At 38.9% G+C, this 14,601-nt stretch overlaps 1 protein-coding gene across 1 annotated transcript in view; it reads left to right on the forward strand.

Moving 5' to 3' along the window:
* Positions 1-14,601, forward strand: part of NECAB1 (N-terminal EF-hand calcium binding protein 1) — a 182,521-nt gene that overhangs the window by 136,464 nt on the left and 31,456 nt on the right. Inside the window, exon 6 of the mRNA XM_055303295.1 lies at positions 998-1,134. Coding sequence (XP_055159270.1) covers positions 998-1,134 — 137 coding nt within the window. The remainder of the gene's footprint in view (positions 1-997; positions 1,135-14,601) is intronic.

Below are 14,601 nucleotides of genomic sequence, written 5' to 3' on the forward strand. Positions count from 1 at the left end.
CAACCATGACCTGAGACTCCCCAGCGCATCATGACTCCCAGCATTATCTTGTCACTGTTACCCCTTTCAGTTTTATATTTTCACCTCTATAAAAATCACTTAGGGACAGAGCTAGATCCATCTATTTCTCAGCTGAACTTGTATTTATCCTTCCCACCTGATACTCTAAAAAATCAGGTTTAGCTGGCTGGGCTCATGACCCGAAAGAGTGGTTCTGGTCCCTGCCAACCTGATTTTTGCTTCTTTCTTGGTTCTCCTTGAGACTGTAGAAGACAAAAACAGCAGGTGGCACCATGCACAGCCCACCTGTCTCCTGAGATTAAAGTTGGTGAGTATGACTATTGTGTACGCGATGATCTCCAGGTAGACGTTGGGTCTTTGAAGGAATGGTGCTTTTGTGGCTGACTTGGATGCAAATGGGCCTCAGGTGGGTTCCTGAGGGAGGGACATGAGCAGATTTAATAAACTGTTTAAACATTCCATGCCTAACTTTTCTGAATTTTGGGATAACTACACATAATATCCTTTGGCTTCAGTATAATACAGATTGGGCATAATAAATACATCAAGAGGGAACTAAGCCAATTGCTGAAACATGACTGCATTTAGTTGACAAGAGAGAAAATACATGATGTCATGGTCATTACTGAAGCACAGAACAAACTCTGAGTTAGTCACCTTCTAACCTTTTATTTCCCCCCAGATAATATTCTTTTCCTTCTCTATAGATGTCTGTTCCATAACTAGTGGGTTTTGTCCTAATACTGAGGCAGGTATGATGGGAGAGGAGCTAGAGATTCCCATTATCTCTGCAGCTCTTATATTCAACTTCTGGTGAGTGGGTAGAGTTCTGCCCCAGCCTCCAAGGTCAACATGTCCTCTCTCTTCCTGGTTTCTCCTCAAAGACTAATCTGAGATCGATGGGTACACGGGGAAAGCCATTCCTGGATATTTTTCCTTACCATACTTCTAATTGCCTTTGCTTTGTCATCCTTAGGACTACCAAGAGGCCTCCAATTTGGAACAATTTGTAACTCGATTTTTATTGAAGGAGACCTTGAATCAGCTGCAGTCTCTCCAGAATTCTCTGGAATGTGCCATGGAAACTACTGAGGAACAAACCCGTCAAGAACGGCAAGTTAAATATTTCCTTGTGCTGGTTCTCTAGGGACTATGAAAGACCAGTTGAAGGGCATCATGCTTAAGCTAGTGAAAAAAACTAAAAAATGGGAATTAATAAATTTAAGTAGAATAACAGGAACCCCCATTGGGTGCTCGCCTTATATTTGCCTCTAAAAGAGACTCTTCTACTTTTACTGTTCATCATTTATTCAAATTTAAATTGCTAATTTAGTAGATGGAAAAGGCTTTAAAAGACACTGTGATAATGTAAAGATACATGTTACATAGTGTGACTCTTCAGGAGGCTATTATGTGACTCTTCAGGAGGCTAATAATGTCTATTATGTAAATAAGACATGAAAAAAAAATAAGACATGAAGACTAAAACCATAAGGCAAGATGTAAAATGATACATATACAGAAGGGGAAATAGGTTGCCAGGGATTTAGGAAGAGTAAACGATTAAATATGAATAGAGGGATGAAAGACAATTCCATGGTATTTCCTGAGGATATTTGGGCTTATCTTGAAAATAGGTAACATATCAAAGTGTAGAAGTGATAGAAAAGAGACTTAAAAGTTAAGTGAGGGGATCCCTGGGTGGTGCAGCGGTTTGGCGCCTGCCTTTGGCCCAGGGCGCGATCCTGGAGACCCGGGATCGATTCCCACGTCGGGCTCCCGGTGCATGGAGCCTGCTTCTCCCTCTGCCTGTGTCTCTGCCCCTCTCTCTCTCTCTCTCTCTCTCTCTCTCTCTCTCTCTCTGTGACTATCATAAAAAAAAAAAAAAGTTAAAAGTTAAGTGAACCTGGATGTACCTAGGAACTAGGAATCGAATCAGCCTATTTATTTAAGGAAATAAAGAAAAGCAAATGATAGGAAAAGATTTCAAAATTCAAGACTGCCAATTAATATCACTGAGAAGGTAAGTAATGATACTATAATAGTTATATAAATTAAGACGCTAATGCTAAAGAGAAACCTGAATTAGAACTGTGGAAAGCAGACGTCCCAATTATTCTAACCAACAGTTGGTCCTTGAGTTTCCATTGTTTATACCTTGCAAGCTAGAGAAGGGCTTGGCAAAACTCTGGCTTATGCAACATATTTTTGCATGTGTTACTTCAAACCTATACACATGACCATCTAACTTTTGCATTTGAAATTAGGGAGAACCACACAGTAACTTTCTTGAACAGGCTGATAATAGCTTACTCAGTAGGGCCAATTTTTCTAAACAAATTAATGGATACATAATTATTAGGACATCTCAGAGAAACAGTGGAATTTTCAGCCATGTGTTTACAATGTCAAGATGAATGAACACCACCAAATTCTAACAAAAAAGCCTCTAATCTCAAGCGTAATGAGCTTGTGCAGCTGATGAACATGGGTCTGCACTCAGCAGTGGATCTGTGCAGCATTTTTCGCATTATAAACTTCTTTCCATGGCCTTGATTGATTCTCTATCAAATGGCAGATGTAACAAATAGCTTTAGAAGAGCAACAACCCAGTTCCTCAAGTTTGAGCAGAGGATAAGTATCTTGAAACACAATGAAATTGATTTCGTGTTCCAAATAAGAAAATGAGGTTGGTTTCTTTGTTTTATTTAGGTTTTCTTGATGTAAAGTGGATTTGCCCTTTTTAGAATCAATTATTTGCCACATGAGAGGAAGCCTGCAAAAGGCCTCTGCTTCCCTTCTTCAACTGCACTTTGGGTATTTTCTACAGTCCTCCCTTGCAAACTTGAGTTCTGCACGCACCACCATGTAGTGAATATACGATGAAGAGCTGTTCTTTGTTTCAGGCCACAGGCTAGCCTTGACCTCCTATGAAAGCTACCAACAGCTGCACAGCAGCTGTGTTTAATGAGAAGGAGTGTGATAATGCAGAACTTAAGGAAGTAGAAGACATTAGAGGACTAATGAATATTTTATTTATAGGTTTCTATCTCAAACAGAGCTTGAAGAATGAGAGCTATTATGGATCGGACATAAATTTGGATTTGACTAAGGTACCCAGGGATACCCAAATCCCACCCTCCCAGGGATACTCCTCCCAGGGAGGTTTTCATTAAAAAAATAATAATAATGAAAAGCAAAAAAAAAAAATTAATCTCCACCCTAGGTTTGTGCCCATATATCCAACTTGAAGTCTCTGGTGACCCTGACTGAAGAGTAGAAATTAAGTTCATGCTTAAAAGTACAGTGTCTCCTCTCCCTAACTCCATTTTGCAATCAGCTGGCCGCCAGAAACCAAAGTAAAGAGAGCCCCAAGGGGCCCTCACCAGTGGAGAAAAAAACAAGACAGGAAAGATGGCTGTCCTTTTCATGGTATTTGACAAGAGACTGGTAAATAAGCCTCAGAGGAGATAAGATTTGAATGAGATCTTTACAGTAGATTTAATGGTAGAGGATATTCTCTCTGAAGAGACAAGTCTCCTCACCCATCCCATAGTACCCATCTTCTTTCTTCTAGCTGGCTCTTCTCATTTGTTTGGTCACTGCTTCGACAGCACTTGCTCTGGGAAAACTTCCTTGCTCTCAAAACAGAACTTATATACCTCCTACTCCACCCCTGTGTACTTGCTCGGTACCCTCTACTTAGACACCGTACAAACTCAGTCCTTTATTTTTCTCTCCCACTAGACTTTGAGTTTCTAAATGACGGGGACTTTGCCTTATTTCCCTGTACCTGGCACAACTACCATGTTAAATACATGAAACCGAATGAAAGGGAATCCCAGGTAAAGGGAACTATATAGAACAGCAGTGAATGAGGACCTGGGACAGTGAGAACAACCTGGACTCCTACCTGGAGTCTAAGGTTAGGAAAGGTCTTAAAAGCTAGACAGGTGCATTTAGATTTCATATGATCAGAGATGATCCTGATGGTTGTAAATAAAGAAGTATAATGAAAACAAGTTTTAAGGAAAATGAGTGTCATAACAGTATATAGTAGAGATTTGGAAAGACTTAGAACAGGGTCAAAGAGGAGAGTTCAGATCAATGTATCCAAAAACTTAACCCTTTTTTTAATATATATATAACATAAAGGAAGATTCCATGATGCCCTGCATAGTCAACAGTTGCAACCTGCAGATAGCATTAAAAATCCCAGCGCTATAATAATTTGTTTCCCCTTCAGCATCAGCATTACCTTGGGGTTTAATATTTGTGAGACCTAGGGATACAGAACTTCATTGGAATGTAGCAAATTTTGAGAAGTCCTCTATTCTAGCTCTCAACCCCAGGGAGGGATCACACAGTATCACTCATCCTGCAGTAATGAGTTAGACATGCAATGTTGGGCAGAATGTCTGTGTCTATTCATGTGAAAATGGCAATTTCAGAGAGAAGGGATGCGTACAGCTGGAATGCCACAGAGGTGAGATTTTCAGATGTCGTTCTACAACGCTCTTTGTATCTGTCCTGGCATACTGGCTAAATGGAAGCCACTTTAATTCCATGTCTTTTGAGAGTACCTAATAACCAATGACAAGAATAATCATTACGTTACACTGAAGTTTCCCTCTAGAGACCCCTGTCCTCTTACGTAAGCCTCTCTTCCTCACAAACCAGATTTCTGGGAGCACAGTTTAATTATATGGGAATTTCTTTTTATAATAGAATCTGAATATTTATTATATTTTCTGAAGTTCTTCTTTATCCAGAGAAATGAGTGATTCCTTCTAGGCTTGGAAATTATTTTTCTCCTTTTGATGGTTGTCTATTGTAGAACTAAGGGAAGGCTTTAGTTGTGCTTACAGGTGATTATAAAACTTCAGACAGTTTACATTCCCTTAGGTTCAACATAGAGAAGAGCTGCTATAGTCACCTATTCTTATGACCCCTGAAGCTGCTAGAAACTTGATCTTTTTTTAATGCCATAGGGAAATCCATAGGGTGGTCTAGTTAAAGATTGGAGGGTAAACATACGATTTGTCTCCCTTCCTCCCTAAACCTTTCAAAAAAAGGCATTAACAGAGCCTGGACATTAACAGAGCAAGGAGTTATAAAGGTGCAAAAATAAGGATAGAAGAACCAAAGGGGTAGAAACTTGGAGTATGGAAATAAAATGAATCTAGTGGTGACTGATGTTGAAGCCCTGAGAAAAACAAAACATAGACAATGTATGAAGCCAAGATGTAATGTAATTGGTATCACGAAACCTCAGAGAGGCTCAAGAACTGGCTTTACCATGTGCAGCTGATAATGGTGGTGAAGGTGAGGCTAACATATTGCTGAAAGCTCCATCTAGTGCTATATAAGTGCCCCTCCCCTTGAGGGGAGGAAGCCTAGCGATGTGCTTTCTGGAGAAGGTGAATAGATATACAGCTAGCACAGCAGTGGTCATGACATGATACTAAAAACAGAGGCATTAAGTTAAAATCTCCATGCCGAACAGAGAGATTTGAAAGCCACTCAGCATGCTGTGCTCCCAAAGCACTGACAGCTGGGCTTATACACTATAGTTTTTGGATGCTTCTCTGGCATTTCTGTGGAATTTCATCAGTCCAAGAGAAAAACTTAAAAGTACCAAAGATGGTGTTCCCTAATGAATAGGCCCAGTCAGGCCACCTGACAGGGGAGGGTACAAGTTGGCAATCCCCACTCCCCTCCCCACCCCCAGTCATCCCTGTTTCCTTCCTCTGAAATAGGCAGGGACAACCAAGAGAATAAATCAAACACAAGAAAAGAAACTTAGAAGAAACAGATATAATCCAGAGAGCAGAAGAAAGCTTCCAAAAATACCCCATGCCCTCAGAAAAGCAGAGAAAAATATTGCATTTATGAATTAAGGACAGGATGCTATTTAAAAAAAATAATATTCAAAGCACACAAAGACCTCTTGGAAATTATGATTGCAGAAATAACCTGTGAGCAAGATTTGGAGATAAAAGTGTGATGGCATTTCCACAAAGAGGTGAAAAATAGGAAAAGAAAAAAAATAAAATTATAGAGTAGTCCAAAAGGCCCAATATTTGAAAAGTAGTAATTTCAGAAAGAGAAAGAGAAAAGAGAGAAATTGTCTAAGAAATAATTCTCAGAATAAGGACATGAGTTTCCAGGTTGATAGAACAAACCAAGAGCCCATTATAATGAATCCTAGAATCTGGCTTCAAGGCATGCCGTTATGGGATTTCAGAATACGAGAGACAAAGAGAGGTGTCTAAAATCTTCCAGACAGAAAAACCAGGTCAAATACAAAGGATGAAGAAAACATTAGATTTTTTTCAATAATGACACTAGAATGCAATCAAGAAGCTTTTTTCAAAATTTGAAGAGAAAATGATTTGCAACCTAAATTTCTCTACTCTAACTTCTGGGGAAGATGGCAGAGTAGAAGGATCCTAGACTCACATTGTCCTATGGAAATACCTAAATACACCCACATCATTGTAAATAATACAGAAAATGACCAGAAGGCTAGCAAAACAAACTCTCCATTGCTAAGTGAAGAGAAGAGGCCACTTTGAAAATGGTAGGAAGGGTGGAGGTTCAGTCAGGAGCCAAATAGACCCCAAATAGTCTCTGGGAGGGAGGGAGGGGCACTGCAAACATGGAGAGAAGAAAAGAGCAGACCCCACATCAGGCACCCCAGATATAAGGGACCGACATATGGAAGATGAAGTCCTATAATTTGGATTTGAAAACTAGAGGGGCTAACTTTGTGAGTTCTCAAAGTCAGTGGGGCTTAAGACCGAGAACTTTAAAGAGAGCTAGAGGGTGATAGGAAATTGAGGCCTTGCCCTTAAAGAAACAGCACAACAGACATCCCTGCTGAGATACAACATAGAAGCAGCAGTTTGAAAAATGCAGCGACTGTGCAGAAAGGAGAATTATTTATTAATCTCAGAACATGTGCTGGAGGATCAGAGATCTTTGGGAGACTTCTCCAAGAACAAAGGAGCTAGCAGGCATAATTTCCCTCCCATGCACCTCAGTGTAGACACATGAACACCTTCATGAACAGCACAAACACCCTTCATCTAGTTTGCTAAGAGCATGCCCTGAACCCATGTTCTTCTGCATACCTGACCCCTCCCACCTAGCTTGGCAAGAGCCCAAAGCAGCACAACAAATGTGTCATTGGGCAAATAGCCACTAGAGTGTCCAGTATGAATCCAAAGTGATTTCTGCCCTAGGGAGGGGGGAAGGTAACCACAAATATCAGCTCTACTGTGGTCCCAGCAGTGGGATGGAGGAAGACATCTAGTCTGACTGCAGGCTCTGCCCACCAGTGAAAGCCACTCAGTGGACAACACAGGGAAAGCACCCTGTAGATCACTGTGACCACAGTTCAGGCAAATGTCTGCTGTGACCAAACTCAACCCCAAAGCAGCACCAGACTGTTCCACTAATAAAATAAGGACCAAACCCTACTGCAACAAAGAGAGAAACTGCAGATGACAGGACTGAAGGCAAACATGCTCAGCCAAAACATTAGGGTGCACACAACACACATAGGAGACACCCCTTGAAGTGCCAAGTTCTGGTAAACTGGAGACATTGCACTACAGGGCATTACAGGACCTCTTCTTCATAAAGCCACTACTTTCAAGAGCAGGTGACCTCGCTGACTTTCCTAACATAGAAACAGACACAGAGAGTTACACAAAATGAAGACAGAGGAATATGTTCCTCATGAAAGAACAGGGTAAAAATCACAGCAAGAGAGCTAAGTGAAATGGAAATAAGTAATATGCCAGATAGAGAATTTAAAGTAATGATCATAAATATACTCACTTGTGAAAAGACCAGGACCTTCATCTCAGTGAGACTCCCTAAAAAGACATAGAAAATATAAAAAAGAACCAATCATAGGGTGCCTGGGTGGCTCATTCAGATGAATGCCTGACCTGATTTCAGCTCAGGTCATGATCTCAGGGTCATGGGATCAAGCTCTGCATTGGGCTCCTTGCTCAATGGGGAGTCTGTTGGAGATTCTCTCTCTCCCTCTACCCCTCATCCCCTCAAATCTTAAAAAGAAAGGAACCAATCAGAAATGAAGAACTCAATAACATAAATTAAAAATACATTAGAGGGGGAGTACCTGGGTGGCACAATCAATTCAATGCATGACTCTTGGTTTCAGCTTAGGTCGTGATCTCAGAGTGCTGAGATGGGCCCCATGTTGGGTTCTACAGTCAGCATGGAGTCTACTTGAGCTTTTGTCTGTCTCTCCCTTTGCCCCTCCTTTGCCACCTGTGCTTGGTTATGCTCTCTCTCTCAAATAAATTTATAAATCTTTAAAAACACAGTAGGAGGAATAAACAGTAGACTAGAGGAAGTAGAAGAATGACTCAGTTACCTGGAAAACACAATAATGGAAAGCACTCAAGCTCAAGAAAGAAAAAATAATAATAATAAAGTAAGACTAGATTAAGGGAATCCAGTGACATTATCTAGTGTAATAACATTCACATAATAGGGATCCCAGAAGAAAAAGAAGAGAGAAAAGGAGGCAGAAAGTTTATTTGAAGAAATCATAGCTGAAAACTTCCTGAATCTGGGAAAGGAAACATGTCCAGATCCAGGAGGCAGGCAGAGAGAGCTCCCAACAAAATCAACCCAAGCAGATGCTCATTAAGACACATAATAATTAAAATGGCAAAAGTAGTGATAAAATTTTAAAAGCAGCAAGATAAAAGAAAACCATTACACACAAGAGAAACACTGTAAGGCTTTGAGCTGATTTTTCAGCAGACAACGTTGCAGGCCAGAAGAAAGTGGCATGATATATTTAAGGTGCTGAAATGAGACAAAAAAACCCACAACCAAGAATACTCTATCCAGCAAGGGTAGAATAAAAGAGGAGATATTCGGAATAGAAGAGGATATAGTTTCCCAGACAAACAAAAGTTTAAAAATTTCATTATCACTAAAGCAGCCATATAAGAAATGTTAAAAGAAGCTTTCTGAGTGGAACAGAAAAACCATAAGCATTAGTAAGAGAAGTAGGAAGCACAAAAGCATTAAAGTGTATCTATAAAAATCAGTCAACTCACAAAATCAAAGGATGTAAAGTATGGCACCATATACCTAGAACATGGGGCATGGTGGAGTAAAAATTTAGGGCTTTTAAAATGGTTTCAAACTTAAGCAACCATCAACTTAATACACATTGTTTTGTACATAAGATGTTATAGACAAACCTAACGGTAACTACAAATCAAAAACCAATAACAGAAATGCAAAAAATAGGGGCACCTGGGTGGCTCAGTTGGTTCTGACTCTTGGTCTCTGCTCAGGTCATAATCTCTGAGTTGTGAGTTCAAGCCCTGCATTGAGTTCCTCACTCAGTGGGGAGTCTGCTTGAGAGTCTCTTCTCCTCCCTCTGCCACTCCCTGAGACCTTCACCCCACTCACTTGCTCCCTCTCTGCAATAAATAAATCTTTAAAAAAAAAAAGAAATGCAAAAACTAAAAAAAAAAAAAGGTGTCCAAGTATATCATGAAAGAAAGCCATCAAACAATGAGAGAAGAGAGCAAGAGAAGAAAGGAACACAGAAATACAAAAACAACTATGAAGCAAATAACAAAATGGCAGTAAGTACAAAACTATTAGCAATTACTTTGAATATAAATGGATGAAATGCTCCAATCAAAAGACATAGGGTGGTGGGGAAAAAAAAAACATGCTGCCTATAAGAGACTCATTTCAGACTAAAGACATGTGGAGATTGAAAGTAAAAAAAAAATGGAAAAACAGTTATCATGCAAATGTAAGGGGAAAAGCCAGAGTAGCAATACTTATATCAAAGTAAACTTTAAAACAAAGATGATAACAAGAAACAGAGAAGGACAACATAAGCATAATAGGAATAATCCAACAAGAAGGTAAATATTGTAAATATTTATGCATCCAACATGGGAATACCCAAACACATGAAGTAATCAGTAGTAAAGCAATAATAGTAGAGCACTTTAACATGCTTCTTACATCAATGGATAGACTATCAAACAAAAAATCAAAAAGGAAACAGTGCCTTTGTATGACACATTGGACCAGATTGATCTAACAGATATGTTTAGAACATTTTATCCTAAAGCAGCAGAATACATATTTTCAAGTACATACAGAACATTCTCCGGAATGGGTCACATGTTAGGCCAGAAAGCATGTCTCAACAAAATCAAAAAGATTGAAGTCTTATCATATATCTTTTCTGATTATAAGACAAACTAGAAATCAACCACAAGAAAAATCTAGAAAGAGCACAAATACATGAAGGCTAAATAACATGCCACTAACCAATGAATGGGTCGCCCATGAAATCAAAGAGGAATTTAAAAAACACATAAAGACAAATGAAAATGAAAATACAATGGCCCCAAGTCTTTTGGATACAGCAAAAGCTATTCTGAGAGGGAAGTTTATAGCAATACAGGTCTACGTCAAGAAGCTAGAAAAATCTCAAATGAGCTAAATTTATACCAAAGGAGCTAGAAAAAGAAGAATAAAGATGCATTATTATTATTATCTCTTCTCAAACTATTCCAAAAAATAGAAGAGAAAGGAAAACTTCCAAATCCATTCCAAATTCATTCTGTGACACCAGCATTATCCTGATACCAAAACCAGATAAAGACAATGCAATAAAAGAGAACTACAGGCCAATATCTCTGAAGAACATAGATGTAGAATTGCTCAACAAAATATTAACAAACTGAATCCAACAATATATTAAAAAAAAAGATCATTCAACACAACCAAGTGGGATTTATTCCTGGGTTGCCAGGGTGGTTCAATATTTGCAAATCAGTCCACATGATACATCACATCAGTTAAGAGAAAGGCTGAAAATGATATGAACATTTCAGTAGATGTAGAAAAACCTTTCGGCAAATATATCCATTCATGATAAGAACCCTCAACAAAGTAGGTGCAGAGGGAACATACCTCAACATAATAAAGGCCATATATAAAACCCCACAGCTAACATCATACTTAATGGTGAAAAACTGGGAGCTTTTCTCATAAGGTCAGGAGCAAGACAAGGATGTCCACTCTCATCACTTCTATTCAACATAGTACTGGAAGTCCTAGCCATAGCAGTCAGACAACAAAAAGAAATAAAAGGTATCCAAATTGGTAAGGAAGAAGTGAAACTTAACACTATTTGCAAATGACATGATGCTCTATATAGAAAACCCTAAAGATTCCACCAAAAAATCTACTAGAACTGATAAATGAATTCAATAAAGTTATAGGATACAAAGTTGGTATAAAGGAATCCGTCAAATTATTTTTTTTTAGATTTTATTTATTTATTCATGAGAGACACACACACACACACAGAGAGAGAGAGAGAGAGAGAGAGAGAGAGGGCAGAGATACAGGCAGAGGGAGAAGCAGGCTACATGCAGGAAGCTCGACGTGGGACTCAATCCCCGGTCCCCAGGATCAGGCCCTGGGCTGAAGGCAGCGCTACACCGCTGAGCTACCCGGGCTTCCCGGAATCTGTCAAATTCTTATACACTAATAATGAAATAACAGAGAAATTAAGAAAACAGTCCCATTTACAGTTGCACCCAAAATGATAAAATACCCAGGAATAAACTTAACCGAGGAAGTCAAAGACCTATACTCTGAAAACATTGATGAAAGAAGTTGAAGATGACACAAAGAAATGGAAAGACGTTCCATACTCCTGGATTGAGAGAACAAATATTTTTTTAAATGGCCACACAACCCAAAGCAATCTACAGATTTAATGCAATACTTAGCAAAGTACCAACAGAATTTTTTTCACAAAACTACTACAAACAGTCCTATAATTTGTATGGGACCAGAGAAGACCTTGAATAGCCAAAAACAATCTTGAAGAACAGCAAAACAGAGGAGGTACCACAGTCCAGATTTCAAGATCTACTTCAAAGCTGCTAGTAATGATACAGGCAGAAAAACAGTCCCATGTATCAGTGGAACGGAATAGAAAGCCCAGAAATAATTCATCATTATATGGTCAATCTATGACAGGAAAGAATACTCATTGGGACAAAGACTATCTATTCAATAAATGGTGTTGGGAAAACTGGAGCACTTTCTTACACCATACACAAGTATAAACTGAAAATGGATTAAAGACCTAAATGTGTGGCCTGTAAAAATCCTAGAAGGGAGCACAGGCAGTAATTTCTCTAACATTGGCTATAGCAGTATTTTTCTAGACATATCTTCTAAGGCAATGAAAACAAAAGTAAAAATAAACTATTGGGACTACATCAAAATGGAAAGCTTCTGCACAGCAAAGGGAATAACCAATGAGACAAAATGACAACCTATGAATGGGAGGAGATATTGGCAACTGATATATTCAATAAAAAGGGCTAATATCCAAAATATATAAAGAATATATGACGGGATGAGCACTGGGTGTTATTCTGTATGTTGGTAAATCGAACACCAATAAAAATTAATTTATTAAAAACAAAAGAATATAAAGATCATATACAACAATATTAAAAGAATAATCCAATTGAAAATGTGCAGAAGATAAGAACAAATACTCCTCCAAAGAAGGCGTATAGGTTTCCAACAGACATGTGAAAAAATGCTGAACCTCACTATCAGAGAAATGCAACTCAAAACTGTAGTGAGTTATCACCTCACTCCTGGCCTAATAGCCAAAATCAAAAACACAGGAAACAAGTGTTGGTGAGGATGTGGAGAAAAAGGAACCCTCATGCACTGTGGGTGGAAATGCAAACTGGTAGAGTCACTGTGGAAAACAGTATGGAAGTTCCTCAAAAAATTAAAAATAGGATTACCATATGATGCAGCAATTCAGCTCCTGGGCATTTCCCCAAGGAATATGAAAACTAATTTGAGAAGATATATGCACCCATGTGATTTTTTGCAGCGTTACTTAAAATAGCCCAAATATGGAAGAAACCCAAGTGTCCATTGATAGATGAGTAGATAAAGAAAGTGTGGTATGTGTATGTATATACATATATAGGTATGTGGGATATTACTCGGCCATAAAGAAGAATGAAATCTTGCCATTTGCAGCAACAAGGACGGATCTGGAAGGTATTGTGCTAAGTAAAGTCAGTCAGTTAGAGAAAGACAAGCACCATATGATTTTAGCCCTGTGGAATTTAAGAAATAAAACAACAGGATCCCTGGGTGGCTCAGCGGTTTGGTGCCTGCCTTCAGCCCAGAGCGTGATCCTGGAGTCCTGGGGTCGAATCCCACATTGGGCTCCCTGCCTGGAGCCTGCTTCTCCCTCTGCCTGTGTCTCTGCCTCTCTCTACGTCTCTCATGAATAAATAAATAAATAAAATATTAAAAAAAATAAAATAAAACAACAAAAAAGAAACAAACCAATTACAGACTCTTAACTCTAGAGAACAAAAGGGATGGTTGCCATAGGGGAAGTGAGTTGTGGGATGGATGAAGGAGACTTAAGAGCACACTTGATGATGAGCACTGAGTACTGTATAGACTTGTTGATCACTATATTGTACACCTGAAACTAATACAGCACTGCGCATTGATTATACTAGAGTTTAAAAAAATTTTTTAAAGTCGTTTACCTCTACAACCGCCAATAAAGTAGAATACAAGTATCTTTTTAATATACAGTATCTCAATAATTTTGCCTCTCATTGCACCCTTTCCTGTGAAGCAATTAGAGGTCCTTTTCCACCAAAATGAAGAGAAAATGGAAGTTCAAATTTAAAGGGGAGTGTTGAGGGATCGGCATTAGAGAGAGGCTAAAGAAAGTTTTCCTTGCTGTTAATATTTTTGGGGAGTAAATTAGCATTCGATTTGCCTGTAGGTAACAGGAAAAGAAAGAGTGGCTTAAACACACATAAGGACTTATTATGTCTTAAGAAGGAGCTTGATGGTGGCAGCCTAAGGTATGACAGCTCTCAGGTTTATCGTAGACCTCCTGTAGTTTTCACTTACTAAATATGTCCTCAAGTTTGCCTCATGGTCCAAGATGGTTGCTGGAATTCCAGCTATCAGGTGTGTATTCCAACGAGGAGAAGAGTAGAGAAAGACCAAAGGCTTGTTTCCCAGGTTGAACCCATCCTTTCAAACACTCTTCCTGTAAGTTCCTTATATATGTCATTGACCTGAGCTTTTCGTACTGGGAAGTTAATAGGTATGTCCTAAAACTGAAGAGTAAAGGGACAACAATTTAAGCATATTATATACAGATACAGGGATGACAGATTAACACTTGCTGGAAGCGTTCCCTCTGTGAAAGGGGCAGGATGTGGAGACGGGTGAGTAGGAGCTCCTGTGTGTTGCAATAAATTTCGTAGAATTATCTGACTTTTATTTATTTATTTATTTTTTAATTATCTGACTTTTAAAGTCATATGGATACCTGGCCTCGATTTAAAGAGCCTTGATTTAAAGAATTTCAGACTGACCGAGCCCCATAGGTGTTCTCACACTAAATCCATCAGCCCCCACTGATGGATTTTTTTCATTGATGATTTGGTCAAGAAGAGAAAG

This window comes from Nyctereutes procyonoides, unplaced genomic scaffold (genome assembly GCF_905146905.1).
Source record: "Nyctereutes procyonoides isolate TBG_1078 unplaced genomic scaffold, NYPRO_anot_genome, whole genome shotgun sequence".
NCBI lineage: Eukaryota > Metazoa > Chordata > Mammalia > Carnivora > Canidae > Nyctereutes > Nyctereutes procyonoides.